This window comes from Mobula hypostoma, chromosome 14 (assembly GCF_963921235.1).
Source record: "Mobula hypostoma chromosome 14, sMobHyp1.1, whole genome shotgun sequence".
Taxonomy (NCBI): Eukaryota; Metazoa; Chordata; class Chondrichthyes; order Myliobatiformes; family Myliobatidae; genus Mobula; species Mobula hypostoma.
The window spans coordinates 12580766-12598877 of record NC_086110.1 but is presented as its reverse complement, the minus strand read 5'-3'; the positions used below and the strand labels follow the sequence as shown (position 1 = coordinate 12598877).

The 18112-nt window shown below is 43.6% G+C and overlaps 1 protein-coding gene across 1 annotated transcript in view; it reads left to right on the top strand.

Annotated features, from left to right (window-relative positions):
- bbs2 (Bardet-Biedl syndrome 2) overlaps window positions 1-18112 on the top strand; it is a 126787-nt gene that overhangs the window by 102297 nt on the left and 6378 nt on the right. Inside the window, exon 17 of the mRNA XM_063066684.1 lies at window positions 7540-7688. Within this exon, the coding sequence (XP_062922754.1) occupies window positions 7540-7688 (149 nt within the window). The remainder of the gene's footprint in view (window positions 1-7539; window positions 7689-18112) is intronic.

Sequence of the window (18112 nt, the reverse complement as noted above, 5' to 3'; positions counted from 1 at the left end):
TCTCTGCAACATATTTATTTTCTACAAGGACAGTTACAGACACAGAGAAACACATGCTCAGAGTCAAGATGGATTCGATCAATGAAAGATCAATGTGAGTGAGATGCTGGTTTAAACTTTCAGTAACCCGGAAAGGGGTGAGTTGAGATCGATCCAGAGTATTGATAAATGACTCTCACAAGTACTGCAAATAGAAGAAGTTTGCAGAGGGGAGAGGAAAGTTTGAAACAGAGGAAACCTAGTGACAAAGAGGTCACTGTTTGGACTATTTCCTAAGTAGCCCATAACGGTGAGTTTGAGTTCTATTTGAATACGAAGGTGTGACTGTCACTTAGTTAATCCACAGGAGTGGGTCTCTGGTGAGGGGAAAACCTTTGAGAATACCACGTGTGTATTTACCCTTGTCTGGGTGTGGTAGTTCACTGAAGAAAAGCACCCCTGTGGCAAATCACTGTTGGAGTTATTTCTTATATTGTGGAACTGGATAAGTGGCTATCACAGTTGTGTGTTTGGGGTAACCTTGTGTGGAAACTACCTGTGTGTGATAATCCTTGCCTGGCTTGATAGTTTTCCCACTTGAAGACGGTACCTCAGTGATAAACTACTGTTGGTGATAATCCATACATGGATTCTGTTTGAATATCCTGTGGCCACCACCTTGGGATAACCCGTAGCTGAATTCAGGTGTGGTAACCACTTGTGTTGAAAGGACTCGGTGATATTTTGTGTGTGGAGTGGAACAACTTCGGAGGTAAAACCTATTACTAATGTTATTTTGTACTGCTGTTGTGGAATCTGGAATATCGACGTAATTGCCTTCTCACAACATTTGCCTTTGGATTACAAACATTTGGCATTAATTAACCCGTGCATCTGAACTGAACTATCTTACATTCCACCCTAAGACTGTTATCCCTTACCACCTAAGCTTGAAGAAGCTTGGGTTTTATATTTCCACACCTATATATGTGCATAATCTCTGCTAACCTGTTTGACTTATCTGATTTTATATTACTTTATTCACGTAGTTACTAATAAACTAGCTTTAGTTAACAGCAATACCGGACTCCAGATGTTTTCCATTTCTGCTGGTTCTTTAACCCGTTATGGGGTACATGATCCCATGTACCCAACGTGGAAGAAACCTTGGCAAGTTGTTCAGAGCATCCTGTGAATTATACATTATGATGGAGCAATGTTTCAGGTGGTAAATGGAATGTCAGTCAAGTAATCCTTCTGTTATCACCCGCTGCCTCTGGCTGAACAGAATATTTCACTACACTCCTGGTTAGGGCTTTCTGACACTCAGCATTGGATCTGCTCTCTGTCCACAGGATTTCTGAAGCTGATCCAATCAAGTTTCTGCTCAGTGTTGGTGATCCAGATTGTCACTATGAGAAATACAAGGCCATGCCATTTCATGTAAAGGCAAGGTGGTAATGCAGTTTTGTGACATGAAACTCCTCTGCTAAATTCTTCTCTGTCCTGATGAAGAGTCTTGGCCCAAAATGTATATAAACCTTCATGGATGCTGCCAGACCTGTAGAATTCCTCTAGCATTTTGTGTCTGCAGAATCTCTGGAGTTTACTTCTCTGCTAATGCTACCCTACATGCAGCCCTAAGTTACTTTTTTTTCGAGGAGGTAAAAGGAGCTGAGCATTATTCAATCATTAAGTCATCCCTGTGAAGAAGCAGCTGAAGAACATTTTAGATGCTGAAAATCTGAAATCAAGACAGAAATTAGTGAAAATGATCAGTGGGTCAGGCAACATCTATAGAAGGAAACACAATGAATGTAACACAAAGATGAGCAAATCTGCATATGCTGGAAATCTGGTAGCAATATACATTCCACCTCAGGCCAATGTCAATCAGGCTTTAGATGATCTGAGCAATGGGACTAACATGCACAAAACAGCACATCCTAATGCCTTCACCGTCGTTTTGGGAGATTTTAGCCAGGCCAGTCTGAAAAAAATCACTAAGCAGTTACCATCAATAGATCACTTGCAATACCAGAGGAAACAACACACTGGACCATTGCTATACCACCATCAAGAATGCTTACCGTGCTATTCCACGCCCTCGCTTTGGGAAGTCTGATCACCTGGCTGTACTTCTACTCCCTGAGTATAGGCAGAGACTGAAGACTGCAGCACCAGTAGTGAGGACCAAGAAGGTATGGATAAGGGAAGCAAGGAGCACCTACAGGACTGCTTTGAATCAGTAGACTGGACTGTATTCTGGGAATCATCTTCAAACCTGGATGAGTATGCTGCAGTTGTTACCGACTTCATTGCCTACAAAGACTTACTGTACATTCTCAAACCAAAAGCCGTGGACGTACCAGTACGTATGTCGTCTGCTGAAGGCTAGATCTGTGGCATTCAAGTCTGGCGACCCAGGCCTGTACCAGAAAACCGGGTATAATATGCAGAGGGCTATTTCAAGGGCAAAGAGACAATTTCGAACGAGGTTGGAGGCAACATTGGATGCACAGCAACTCTGGCAGGGTTTGCAAGACATTACTTCCTACAAAGCGAAACCCAACAGCATGAATGGCAGCGATGCTTCACTATCAGATGAACTCAATGCCTCTTATGCCCACTTTGAAAGGGAGAATATAACTACAGCTGTGAAGATCCCTGCTGCACCTGATGACCCTGTGATCTCTGTCTCAGAGGCCGATGTTAGACTGTCTTTAAAGAGAGAGAACCCTCGCAAGGCAGAAGATCCTGATGGAGTACCTGATAAGGCTCTGAAAACTTGTGCCAACCAACTAGTGGGAGTATTAAAGGACATTTTCAACCTCTCACTGCTATGGGCAGAATTTCCCACTTGCTTCAAAAAGGCAACAATTATACCAGTGCCTAAGAAGAATAATGCCTTAATGACTTATCACCCGCTAGCACTCACATCTACAGTGATGAAATGCTTTGAGAGACTAGACTGGACTCCTGCCTCAGCAAGGACCTGGATCCATTGCAATTTGCCTATCGTCACAATAGGTCAACGGCAGACGCAATCTCTGGACAGCACAAACACCTATGTCAGGATGCTATTCATCAACTGTAGCTCAGCATTTAATACCATAATTCCCATAATCCTGATTAAGAAGTTGCAGAACCTGGGCCTCTGTACCTCCCTCTGCAATTAGATCCTCAGCTTCCTAACTGGAAGACCACAGTCTGTTCAGGTTGATGATAAGAGATCCTCCTCATTGACGATCAACACTAACGCACCTCAGGGGTGTGTGCTTAGCCCACTGCTCTACTCTGTATATACACATGTCTGTGTGGCTAAGCATAGCTCAAATACCATCTATAAATTTGCTGATGATGCAACCACTGTTGGTAGAATCTCAGGTAGCGACGAGAGGCCGTACACTGGAGTGAGATATGCCAACTAGTGGAGTGGTGCCACAGCAACAACCTGGCACTCAACATCAGTAAGACGAAGAGCTGATTGTGGACTTCAGGAAAGGTAAGATGAAGGAACACATAGCAGTCCTCATAGAGGGATCAGAAGTGGAGAGGGGAGCAGCTTCAAGTTCCTGGGTGTCAAGATCTCTGAGGATCTAACCTGGTCCCAACATATCGATGCAGTTATAAAGAAGGCAAGATGGTGGCTATACTTCATTAGGAGTTTGAAGAGATTTGGCATGTCAACAAATACACTCAAAAAGTTATATAGATGTACTGTGGAGAGCATTCTGACAGGCTGCATCACTGTCTGGTGGGGGGGGGGCTGCTACTGCACAGGACCGAAAAGAGCTGCAGAGGGATATAAATCTAGTCAGCACCTTCTTGGGTACTAGCTTACAAAGTACCCAGGACATCTTCAGGGAGCGGTGTCTCAGAGCAGCGTCCATTATTAAGGACCTCCAGCACTCAGGGCATGCCTTTTTCTCACTGTTACCATCAGGTAGGTGGTACAGAAGCCTGAAGGCACACACTCAGTGATTCAGGAACAGCTTCTTCCCCTCTGCTATCTGATTCCTAAGTGGACATTGAACCCTTGGACACTACCTCACTTTTTAAATATACAGTATTTCTGTTTTTTGCACATTTTTAATCTATTCAATATATGTGTACTGTAATTGATTTTTAAAATTATTATTATTATATTTATTTATTTTTCTCTTCTATATTATGTATTGCATTGAACTGCTGCTGCTGAAGTTAACAAACTTCATGTCACATGCCGGTGAGAGGTGAAAGCAGGAGAGGGGGAGGGGGAGGTAAGAAGCTGAGAAGATGATTGGTGAAAGAGATAAAGGGCTGAAGAAGGGGGAATCTGATAGGAGAGGCTAGAAGACTGTGGAAGAAAGGGTAGGGGGAGGAGCAGCAGAGGGAGGTGATGGGTAGGTAAGGAGGTGAGGTGAGAAGGGGAAATGCGAATGGGGAATAGTGAAGAGGCAGTTATCGGAAGCTTGAGAAATCGATGTTCATATCATCAGGTTGGTCTCCCTCCTGTTACTTATCATTGCAAGTGGAACAAGTGCCATACACGGTTGCCTGGTTGACAGAGGTGTGGAACACCTGGTCAAGAAAAAGAAGGAAACATACTGTAGGAAGCAAGGATCAGTTAGGGGTTTTGAGAGTTGCAAGGTAGCCAGGAAGGAGCTTAAAAATGGACAGGTGAGCTAGAAGAGTTTGAATAGGATTACAGAAAACACCAAAGCGTCCTACACCTATGTGAAGATCAGGAGTTTGACTAGAGTGAGGGTAGGACCAATCAGGGATAGAAGAGAGGTAGAGGAGTAGGGCAGGTTGCTAATGAATACTTTGCTTCAGAATTCATCAGTGAGAGGGACCTTGATGATTGTGAGGAGAGTGTAAAACAGACTGATATGTTGGAACTTGTCAATGTTAAGAAAGAGGATGTGTTGAATTTTTTGAAAAACTTTAGGATTGGTAGGTCCCCGGGGCCAGATATGATACATCCCAGGTTACTATGGCAAGCAAGGGGAGTGATTGCTGCTGCTTTAGTGATGATCCTTACTGGTCCTAGGAGCAGTAGCAGATGATTGTGGGGGTGGGGGGGCAGGTGTTATTCCTTTGTTCATGAACGGAAGCACAGATAACCCTAGGGATTGTAGATCAGTGAGTCTTACTTCAGTTGTGGACAAATTATTGAAGAGCATTTTGAGAAGTTTAGTCAAATTAGGGATAGTCAGCATGGCTTTTTGAGGGTCAGGTCATGCCTCACGAGCCTGATCAAGCTGTATGAGGATGTGACAAAGCATACTGAAATTAAAGCAGTGGATGTGGTGTTTATGGATTTTGATAAGGCATTTGATCAAGTTCCCCATAGTAGATTCATTCTGAAAGGCAGGAGGCATGGGATCTAGTGAAACTTGACTGCGTGGTTACAGTATTGTCTTGTCCATCGAAGGCAGAAGGTGGTTGTAGATGGAGTGTACTCTACCTGAAGGATGGTAACCAATGGTATTCCACAGGAATCTGTTTTGGGACCTCTTCACTTTGTGATTTTTATAAATGGCTTGGATGAAGAAGTGGAATGGTGGGTTAATAACTTTGTAGGTGACATGAAAGTTGGTGGTTTCATGGATAGTGTAGTTTATAATGGGACATTGATAAGATGCAGAACTATGCTGAGAAGCAGCAGATGGAGTACAACCCAGCAAAGTGTAAATGATTCACTTTGATAGGTTGAATTTGAATTCAGACTTAATGCAGAATTCTGAATGTGGAGGAAGAAAGGATTTTTGGGATGCACGTCCATAGATCCCTCAAAGTTGATTGCAGGTTAATAGGATTGTTAAGAAGGCATTAGGTGTATTGGCATGCATTAGTCGTGGGATTGAGTTCAAGAGCCTAAGGTAATGATGGAGCTATATAAGCCCTTGTAAGACTTTTTGGCATATTGTGTTCAGTTCTGGTTTCATCATTGTAGGAAGGATGTGGGAGCTTTAGGGAGGTGCAGAGGAGATTTACCTATATGCTGCCTGGAATGGAGAGCATGTTTTATGAGGATAGGTTGAGTGAACTTTGGAGCAAAGAAGGATGACAGGTGATGGTAAGAGGTATAGATTGATTGGATGCTAGAGACTTATCCCAGGCTGAAAATAGCCATTGCAAGGGAGTATAATTTTAAGTTAATTGATGGAAGGTATGGTGGCGAGAGGATGTTAGAGTTAAGTTTTTTTTGTGCAGAGGATAGTACATGTATGGAATATCCTGTCAAAGGTCTTAAATAGGCACAGGGATGATACAAAAAAATGGAGGGCTATGTAAGAGGGAATGGTTTGATTGATCTTAGAGATGGTACAGAATCATAGGCCAAAGGACATGTGCTGTAAACATTGGGATCATCTGCGTAACCCTGCCTCACTGAGTAAGAGATATTCCCTTTATCCTAGCCATTCCTGCAGGAACAGGAAACACTTAAAATAAGAGTTGTTTTTGATCAAGTATGAAAGTCAAAAAGCATTTGAGCCATTGAATTGTGGAACAATCCTCTGTTAAAGGCACTATATAAATGGAAATCTAAATTTCAGCATTTGAGTTTCTTAATCTTTTACCCTTTACACGATGAATCATTTTCAATCATTTCATTCTCCTTAATTTCTTCAAATAATATGAGAGAAAAATAGACTGTATATGTGCTGTATATATTTCGAAGTTTCAACCTTGGTAAACTGATTTGTCTATGTTCTGGGTTTGTATCATCATCCTTAATTCATTGTTCAAACCTTTACTTAACAATAAAGTGGCAAATCTGTTGCTGCTCAGGACTCTTTTGCGACATGCTTCATTACATGATTCTGTCAGTACTTTATGCACACTAAATATTTCTTTACATTTGGGAGAATTAAATTGAATCTGCAATTGTTTTTTTCTTTAAACAGATTACCTAATTAAATTCCTAAAACAAATAATGTTTTCCACTGTACTCATTTCCCTGCATTCATATTGTTTGAAATTTGTTTTTACATAGGGATGAAAAGAAACAACGATTTGATATGGGGCATATCATATTTCTTCAATTTGTTTATGACATAAATATCTACCTTAACTGCTGATCAGTTATACCCCGGTGTCACAGAAATATGCCAGCCTTTTGTTTCGCTTTATTCTAGAGTGCTTGCTGTTTTGTCCAAATTCTGGAATGTGGTACACCCTACTTAATACCACTTACAGTATATTTTCACCAAACAGTAGCAAGAGTTTAAAAAGGGTAGTAAAGGCAGCCACACCGCTTAATGTCCATGCTCCAGAAGTGTAATGAGATGCCCTTTACTAAATTATTAATCCCGGACATGGGTAATATGCAGATCATACAATCTAAGGGTCGCAGAGGGAAATTGAATTCAGTGTATTCAACATTTTAAAAAATGAGGACATGGAATCAGAATATAAAGCAAGAGGAAAAATTATTGAGGATAGAAAGAAGAAGGGAAAGAGTGAGCTTTCTTAGAAATAACCAAAGGAGAATGCCTTTCAAATCATGCTGATCCTTTTCAATTCTGAAACATGTTATTTTCATAATTTTTTTCTCTTTTCTCCATTTAGGACGAACATGAAGAAGGGATACATGGAACTAAATGACTTAAATCGAGATTTGATAAATGGTTACAAGATTCGCTGTAACAATCACACAGAGCTTCTAAGCTGTCTACGAGCAGTAAATCAGGCGATCCAGAGGGCTGGACACCTACGAGGTGGGTTAGAGCATGGTACGATGAGGTTTACAGTGAATAAATCTCAAGGTGGTATATAGTGACATACTTTGATTATTAAGTACTTTGATAATCAATTTGACTTTGTCTTTGACGTGATCATAAAAATAACTGATGGATAAACAAGACACTGAGCACGCAATTCTTCATCAGTTAGGGTGCTGAGTACACTCAGACCCTGATTAACGCTGAGAATGTGTTCCTCGGAGGTGGAGTGCTATATAAATCAGTGCTATGCAGGGTCATTATAACATTACGTAAATGGACATGTTGCCTGATTTAAAAAAAAATCAAACTTGAGATGTATGATATGTTATATATAAACAATAATTCATTGAGTAACAAACATGCAAATAGGCCTAACCTGAACATCAGTGGAGCAGCAACACATCGCAGCAGCAGCAGAGGGAAGCGGGTGGTGGTTACACCTTAGAGGAGGCAGCAGGCTGGGGGTCCTCCTCTAACTTTGGCTTCTTCTTCAAGTAGGTGTCGAGATCTGAGTGCCTTTTCTTAAGTTTCCTCTCATGAAGCAGTTCTCGGAAGCAGGAAATCATGCTGAGAACTCCTCTGTTTGCCTTATTGCTTTGCTCCCAGTCAGGGTCATTATCGATGACTGGTCCATGATTTGTGTGATCGTGGTGATGCTAGTGCTGAGGGATTTTGTGCTGAGGTTTCTTGCTGGTGTTTCCTCTTCATCCATGTCGTCAGATTCACCCAGAATGCGTTGCTCTGCCAATTCTCATAGCTCTTCGTCATTAAGGCTTTCACTATGAGAATGCAGGAACCCTTTAACATCAACCTGACGCTCACCAGCTTTCGAATGCCATATCACTTGCAGTTTCACAGCCACGCTAATGCTTTTCCTAGACATCTTCGATGTACTACCCTCACTGGAAGTTGCAGGTTGTTCTTCAGATATTATCCCTTGTTGAGGAGGTCAAGGTAGCCAAGGTAAGATCATTCTTGATGCTTCGAGACTCAAAAGACCCCGTCATCAAGAACACCCAGCCGGATGTGAGATCAGGCAGGAAGTGGTCAGCCCGTGTAGCAGTTGATGAGGCAGAGTCTAGATTGAACCACAAGGAGACGGTTGGGGCTATCCAGCTAGGCCGCCAGGGACTTGGATGGACAACCCACAAGTGGTGGTCATCTTCTACAGGTAAGGAGCACCGTGAGCTTGTAACACAAGGAATATGAGAGGTAGAAGAGGAGAAGAGGTTAACTAAAACAGCTGGCCTGGCCAAACAAGGGGCTTGGACCCGGCGGGAAAGTGTTGAACAACGACATCTATCTTGGAATATTCTGTGGCAGATGGAACCGCTCCGCATTTCTTTTCTATGCAGAGCAGCGTACGATCTGCTCCCAACACCTGCCAACCTCAGCACCTGGTATGAAGATAAGACAGACAGGTGTGCTGCTTGTGGCGAGAAGGGAACACTTCAACATATCTTGAGTGCATGCAGAGTCAATCTTTCCAGCGGCATGAACACTTGGAGACATAACAATGTTCTCAAAGTTGTGACAGAAGTGGTTGAGCAGAGAGTACTGCAACACAACTTATCTCATGCCCCATGCTGCACAGAACATCACATATCATTTGTGAAAGAAGGCTCCAAGTCAAGGGTGTACAGTGCAGGCCCACAATCAAGCATACTTTCTTCAGCCAATGATTGGTGTGTCAAGGCTGACCTGGACGGGAAAGGCAGTTTCCCAGAGCAAATAGCTTTCACAACATTGCATCCAGATATAATCGTATGGTCTGACACCAGTAGAGAAGTGGTTATTGGTGAACTCACAGTCCCCTGGGAAGACAACATCGATGAAGCACAAGTTAACCAAGTTTGCAGAATTAAGATCAGAGTGCAGGGACAGAGGGTGGAAGGTCTCATGCTATCCATTCAAAGTAGGCTGCCGTGGGTTTATTGCGTTCACTCCCCAGAAGTGGCTGCATGACCTTGGCTTCACTAGAAGAGAGATCAAGTCAACCAGCAGGGCTGTAGCTGAGGCAGCAGAGAAAGGATCAGCGTGGGTGTGAACCAAGTATGTCCAGAGGGGCGGATAGTCAGACAGTGTATACATCTTTTGCAAACCCTTCAGTAGTTGCATAGTCTGCTCTTCAGGTGTCTATCTGTTGGTTGGAAGTGACCAACAACTCGGATAGAGGCAGATGCCAAGTTTTTAAGCTCACCAGTGGGAGGTGGTGCTTTAGCACTGCTGGCCCACCACCTCGAGGGAGTCTTGATCATAAGCGGGCCGAAACTCCTGAAGACAGGTGGCAGATCAACTGATGATCCCACTGGTGATAGCACAGGACAGTTAACATCTTATTCCACGTGTATTTTGTAACTCTAACTGGATGAAAAGGAATAAATTGGTGAGGGAGCAAAAATGTTTACACACATGGGGGAGGCAGAGAGCATGATCGGCAGTGAGTGGCTCAGAGCGTATGTAAAGTGCTCTTATTGACTGACTGAACATTTACTGTAATGGCGATTGCTTGTGAGAAGTTTTAAGTGTTGTTTAGAATGAATTTTTGTCATTTTTAAACATTTCAATAAAGAATTGAATAACTGTGTTGAGTGAATAGGAGTTGGGACATTATATTGTATAAGAATTGCTAAGGTTTGGAGTATCGTGTGCAGTTTTGGTCACCCTAACATAGAAAAGATGTGGTTAAACTGGAGAGAGTGCAAGAAAGATTTACAAGGATGTTGTTAGGACAAGATGGCCTGATTTATATACAAATGTTGGTCAGGCTAAGTCTTTATTCCTTGGAACATAGGAGAATGAGGGGTGTCCTTATGGGAGAATTTAAAATTATGAGAGGCATAGTTAAGATGGATGGTAAAGAGTCTTTTCTCTACAACTAAGGAAGACAAACCAAAACAAGGGCGCATTGTTTTTAAGGTGAGAGAGAAAAGATTTAAAAGGGATCTGAGGGGTAACTTTTTCCATGCACAGAGTGGTGAGTGTATGGAATGAGCAACCAGAAGAACTGTTGTGGCAGGTACAATGATATCGTTTAAGATGCACTTGGATAGATACGTTGAGAAGCCAGGCTTAAAGGGATATAAGTCAAACACAGGAAATTGGGGCTAGCTGGGACGGCATGGACTTATTGAGGCCGACAGATTTGCATTGCTCTTTGACTCCATACTCTTGAAGGATTGTATTTAAATGGTCAGGGATATTGATAGCAAGTCCATGGATTAAGTTTCATCATCAGGTACGGAGAGTTTTAGTAGTGCCAGTGTAACCTCAGCTCAGGATCAACACCAAGGTCTAAAATGCCTCTTCAGTTTTGAACTCTTACCAGAGGGAAGGATGGCTTGATGGTCAGAAAATGGAGACTTTTGATGGAGACTAGATTCCATCTTCAGAATATTTCAAGTAATGCCTTACTAAAATCCACATACAACACATTCACTGCTCTGTTGTCATTAATATGTTTTGTCACTTTCTCAAAGAATTCAATCAGGATCATGAGGCATGACCTGCCCCTCACAAAGCTTTCTTCTACATCTAAAAAGAATATGCTTCTCCAAATGTCTCTAAGAATCCTCTCCAATAGTTTGCCCACAACAGACATAAGACTGATCAATGATTCCCAGAATTATTTTTGTTATCTTTCTTGAACAAAGGAATAACATTTGCCAAGCTCCAATCCTATGGCACTACTGTAGCTTGTCAGGATGCAAAGATCGTCGTCAAAGGTGCAGAAATCTTTTCCCTCACTTCCAGTAGTAATTTGCGGTATAACACGTCCAGCCCCAGGGACTTATCTATCGTAAGTTCTACAAGGTTCTAGCACGTTGTCTTTCTTAACATTGATATGGTCCTGCATATCAACCTGTTCTATACTGACCTCAGGTTTGTCAAGATCTCTCTCACTGGTGACTACTGAAGCAAAGTATTCATTAAGGACCTTCCTTGCCTTCTCCAAGTCCAGGCATGTTTCCTCTTTTATCCCTGATTGATCCTACCCTGACTCCAGTCATCCACTTGTTCTTTGCGTACGTGTTGAATGCTTTGAGGTTTTCCTTAATTCTACTCACCAAGGCCTTCTCACATCCCCTTCTTGTTCACCTAAGTCCACTCCTAAGGTCCTTCCTGGCTACCTAGTAACTGTCAATAGCCTGTTTGATCCTTGATTCCTAAATCTTAAGTATGCTTTTTTCTTCTTGCCTAGATGTGCCACATCTCTTGTCAACCATGGTTTCATCACCCTATCATCCTTTCCCTGCCTTAATGGGGCAAATCGATCTGGAATCCCATGGAAGTGCTCCCTAAACAATCTCCATATTTCCATAGTGCATTTCCCTGAATAGATCCATTCCCAATTTATGCTCCCAAGTTCCCGTCCAATAACATCATATTTCACCATCTCCCAATTAAATGCTTTACCATACTGCCTACTTCTTCTCTGTCCAAGGCTATGGTAAAGATCAGGGGTTTGTGGTCACTGTCCCACCCACTGAAAGATCTGTCACCTGACCAGGTTGATTGCCAAGTACCACATCCAGTGGTACTCTAGTTGGCCTGTCCATATACTGTGTCAAGAATCCTTACTGGGCACATCTATCAATTCCACCCCATCTAAGTATTTTGCATTATTGAAGTGCTAATCAATAAACTAGAAACTGCCTAGAATTTCCCTACCGCATAGCCCTCTATTTTCCTAAGCTCCATGTACCCATTTGAGTCTCTTAAAAGACCCTAATGTATCTTCCTCTACCACCGTCACTGGCAGTGCATTCCACACACCCACCACCATCTGTGTGAAAAACTTACCCCCTTGTACTTGTTTCCAAGCACCTTAAATTATGTCATCATCATATACACCTCTCGTCATCATATACAGCTCTTATCAGGTCAATTCTCATTCTCCATCGCTCCAAGGAGAAAAGGCCAAGTTCACTCAACCTTTTCTCACAAGGTATGCTCTCCAATCCAGGCAACGTCCTTGTAAATCTCCTCTGCACTCTGTCTATAGTATCCACATCCTTCCTGTAGTGAGGTGACCAAAACTGTACCTGGCACCCTTGTAATTTTCTAGAGCTCTAACAGCACCTAGTTTTTTGAACCTTTCCTAAGCATTTCTTCTTCTTTAACCCTACCATAGTTTCCCTGCCTCAATGGAACATACCTATGCAAAACACCATGCAAATGTTTCCGGAACATTTGCTACATTTCTGCCGTGCATTTCCCTAAGAACATCTGCTCCCAATTTATGTTCCCAAGTTCCTGCGTAATAGCATCATATTCCTCCTACCCCAATTAAATGTTTTCCCAAATTGTCTGCTCCTACCCCTCTCTAGTGCCATGGTAAAGAAGATAAGAATTGTGATCACTACCTCCAAAATGCTCTCTCACCAAGAGATATGACACCTGATTAGGTTCATTTCCCAATATCAGATGAAGTACAGCCTCTCCTGTAGTTGGCTTATCTACTTATTGCATCAGGAAACCTTCTTGAACACACCTAACAAATTCCACCCCATCTAAACCCCTTGCTCTAAGGAGATGCCAGGCAATATTAGGAAAGTTAAAATGATCCATCACAACCCTATTATTATTATTGCACCATTCCAGAATCTGCCTCCCTATCTGCTCCTTGATGTCTCTTTTACTCCTGGGGGGGTCTGTAAAAAGCACCCAATAGAGTTATTGCCCCCTTTCTGTTTCTGACTTCCACACTGACTCAGTAGATAATCCCTCTGTGACTTTCTCCTTTTCTGCAGCCGTGATACTATCCCTGATTAGCAGTGCCGCTCCCCCAACTTTTTTGCCTCGTTCCCTGTCCTTTTTGAAATGTCTAAAGCCTGGCACACTCAACAGCCATTTCTGCTCCTGAGACATCTAAGTCTCTGTAATGGCCACAACGTCATAGTTCCACGTATTGATCCATGCTCCAAGTTCATCCACCTTGTTTATGATACTCCTTGCATTAAAATAGACACATCTCAAACCATCTGACTGAATACATCTTTGTTCTAACATCTGCCTATCCTTCCTCAGAAACTCCCTACAAGCTGTCATCACTTGTGTGTCAACCACTCCATCCTCTGCCTCTTCACTTCGGTTCCCCCCCCCCCCCGCAAATCCGCAAATCTAGTTTAAACTCTCCCCAATAGCATTAGCAAACCTCCCTCCCAGGATGTTGGTTCCCCTCCAGTTCAGGTGCAACCCATCTCACTTGTACGGGTCACCCCTTCCCCAGAAAAGGTTCCATTGATCCAAGAACTTGAAGCCCTGCCCCCTGCACCATCTCCTCAGCCACTCATTCATCTGTACTATCTTCCTGTTCTGACCTTGACTACTTCGTGGCACTGGGAGTATTCTGGAGGATTTCCACCTTGGAGATCCTGCTCTTCAGTCTCCTTCCTAACTCGCTATATTTACTCTGCAGGACCTCTACCCCTCTCCTGCCATGTCATTGGTACCAACATAGAAACATAGAAACATAGAAAATAGGTGCAGGAGTAGGCTATTCGGCCCTTCGAGCCTGCACCGCCATTTATTATGATCATGGCTGATCATCCAACTCAGAACCTGCACCAGTCTTCCCTCCGTACCCCCTGATCCCCGTAGCCACAAGGGCCATATCTAACTCCCTCTTAAGCATAGCCAATGAACTGGCCTCAACTGTTTCCTGTGGCAGAGAATTCCACAGATTCACCACTCTTTGTGTGAAGAAGTTTTTCCTAATCTCAGTCCTAAAAGGCTTCCCCCTTATCCTCAAACTGTGACCCCTCGTTCTGGACTTCCCCAACATCGGGAACAATCTTCCTGCATCTAGCCTATCCAATCCCTTTAGGATTTTATAGATTTCAATCAGATCCCCCCTCAATCTTCTAAATTCCAATGAGTACAAGCCCAGTTCATCCAGTCTTTCTTCATATGAAAGTCCTGCCATCCCAGGAATCAATCTGGTGAACCTTCTTTGTACTTCCCCTATGGCAAGGATGTCTTTCCTCAGATTAGGGGACCAAAACTGCACACAATACTCCAGGTGTGGTCTCACCAAGGCCTTATACAACTGCAGTAGTACCTCCCTGCTCCTGTACTCGAATCCTCTCGCTATAAATGCCAGCATACCATTTGCCTTTTTCACCGCCTGCTGTACCTGCATGCCCACTTTCAATGACTGGTGTATAATGACACCCAGGTCTCGTTGCACCTCCCCTTTTCCTAATCGACCACCATTCAGCTAATAATCTGTTTTCCTATTTTTGCCACCAAAGTGGATAACTTCACATTTATCCACATTAAATTGCATCTGCCATGAATTTGCCCACTCCCCAACCTATTCAACTCACCCTGCATCCTCTTAGCATCCTCCTCATAGCTAACACTGCCGCCCAGCTTCGTGTCATCCGCAAATTTGGAGATGCTGCATTTAATTCCCTCATCCAAGTCATTAATATATATTGTAAACAACTGGAGTCCCAGCACTGAGCCTTGCGGCACCCCACTAGTCACTGCCTGCCATTCTGAAAAGTTCCCGTTTATTCCCACTCTTTGCTTCCTGTCTGCTAGCCAATTCTCTATCCACATCAATACCTTACCCCCAATACTGTGTGCTTTAAGTTTGCACACTAATCTCCTGTGTGGGACCTTGTCAAAAGCCTTTTGAAAATCCAAATATACCACATCCACTGGTTCTCCCCTATCCACTCTACTAGTTACATCCTCAAAAAATTCTGTGAGATTCGTCAGACATGATTTTCCTTTCACAAATCCATGCTGACTTTGTCCGATGATTTCACCGCTTTCCAAATGTGCTGTTATCACATCTTTGATAACTGACTCCAGCAGTTTCCCCACCACCAACGTTGGGCTAACCGGTCTATAATTCCCCGGTTTCTCTCTCCCTCCTTTTTCAAAAAGTGGGGTTACATTAGCCACCCTCCAATCCTCAGGAACTAGTCCAGAATCTAACGAGTTTTAAAAAATTATCACTAATGCATCCACTATTTCTTGGGCTACTTCCTTAAGCACTCTGGGATGCAGACCATCTGGCCCTGGGGATTTATCTGCCTTTAATCCCTTCAATTTACCTAACACCACTTCCCTACTAACATGTATTTTGCTCAGTTCCTCCATCTCACTGGACCCTCTGTCCCCTACTATTTCTGGAAGATTATTTATGTCCTCCTTAGTGAAGACAGAACCAAAGTAATTATTCAATTGGTCTGCCATGTCCTTGCTCCCCATAATCAATTCACCTGTTTCTGTCTGTAGGGCACCTACATTTGTCTTTACCAGTCTTTTCCTTTTTACATATCTATAAAAGCTTTTACAGTCAGTTTTTATGTTCCCTGCCAGTTTTCTCTCATAATCTTTTTTCCCCTTCCTAATTAAGCCCTTTGTCCTCCTCTGCTGAACTCTGAATTTCTCCCAGTCTTCAGGTGAGCCACTTTCTCTGGCTAATTTGTATGCTGCTTCTTTGGAATTGATACTATCTCTAATTTCTCTTGTCAGCCACGGGTGCACTACCTTCCTTGATTTATTCTTTTGCCAAACTGGGATGAACAATTGTTGTAGTTCATCCATGCGATCTTTAAATGCTTGCCATTGCATATCCGCCGTCAATCCTTGAAGTGTCATTTGCCAGTCTATCTTAGCTAATTCACATCTCATACCTTCAAAGTTACCCCTCTTTAAGTTCAGAACCTTTGTTTCTGAATTAACTATGTCACTCTCCATCTTAATGAAGAATTCCACCATAGTATGGTCACTCTTACCCAAGGGGCCTCTCACGACAAGATTGCTAATTAACCCTTCCTCATTGCTCAAAACCCAGTCTAGAATAGCCTGCTCTCTAGTTGGTTCCTCGACATGTTGGTTCAAAAAACCATTCCGCATACATTCCAAGAAATCCTCTTCCTCAGCACCTTTACCAATTTGGTTCACCCAATCTACATGTAGATTGAAGTCACCCATTATAACTGCTGTTCCTTTATTGCACACATTTCTAATTTCCTGTTTAATACCATCTCCGACCTCACTACTACTGTTAGGTAGCCTGTACACAACTCCCAGCAGCGTTTTCTGCCCCTTAGTGTTATGCAGCTCTACCCATATCGATTCCACATCTTCCCGGCTTATGTCCTTCCTTTCTATTGCGTTAATCTCATCTTTAACCAGCAACGCCACCCCACCTCTTTTTCTTTCATGTCTCCCTCCTGAATATTGAATATCCCTGAACGTTGAGCTCCCATCCTTGGTCACCCTGGAGCCATGTCTCTGTGATCCCAACTATATCATAATCATTAATAACAATCTGCACTTTCAATTCATCCACCTTGTTACGGGACTGCGCAGGCGTGTGACGTCGGGCAGTGCAGCGCGGCAGACTTAAAAGGAACAGAGCCTCATACAGCGGGTAGCGGAGTTTGCGGGCGGCAGAGTGAGCCGGGAGCAAAGTGAAGGCTCAACGGGCTTAGGTGGAAACGGGCGAGGCGAGGAAGGTTTGGTATTCATTTTCTGTTGTTATTTGAGGAGAGGGGCAGTATGAGTATCAGGGCAGTTTGTTGTTCTCGGTGTCGGATGTGGGAGGCCCTGGAGTCTCCAAGCCTCCCGGACGTCTACATCTGCGCCAAGTGCATCGAGATGCAGCTCCTAAGGGACCGCGTTACGGAACTGGAGCTGCAGCTCGATGACCTTCGTCTGGTGAGGGAGAGTGAGGAGTTGATAGAGAGGAGTTACAGGCAGATGGTCACACCGGGGCCACGGGAGGCAGACAAGTGGGTCACGGTTAGGAGGGGTAAGGGGAAGAGTCAGGTAATAGAGAGTACCTTGTTGGCTGTGCCCCTTAACAATAGGTACTCCTGTTTGAGTACTGTTGGGGGGGACAGCTTACCCAGGGGAAGCGACAGTGGCCATGCCTCCGGCACAGAGTCCGGCCCTGTAGCTCAGAAGGATAGGGAAAGGAAGAGGAGGGCAGTTGTGATAGGGGACTCAATAGTAAGGGGGTCATCTTGTTACATGTCTCATGACCTCCAGCTGCTCACCCTCCCCTTCAGGAATATCCTGCAAACGCTCAGAGAAATCCTGGACCCTAGCACCCGGGAGGCAACACGCTATCCTGGCGTCTCTTTTGCTACCGCAGAATCACCTAACTGTTCCCCCTAACTATCGAGTCCCCTATGACTATTGTTCCATCTGATTTCACTCTACCCTTCTGAGTCTCAGAACCCACCACAGTGCAATTGGTCTGGCTGCTGCTTCCTTGCCCAGTTAGGTCATCCCCCTCAGAAGTATCCAAAGGGGTATACCTGTTGCTGAGGGGAATGGCCACAGGGGGACCTTACACTGACTTCCTTCTCCCTTTACCTCTCTCGGTGTTCACCCATCTGCACTCTGGGTGTAACCACCTGTTCAAAAGTCATATCTATCGATTG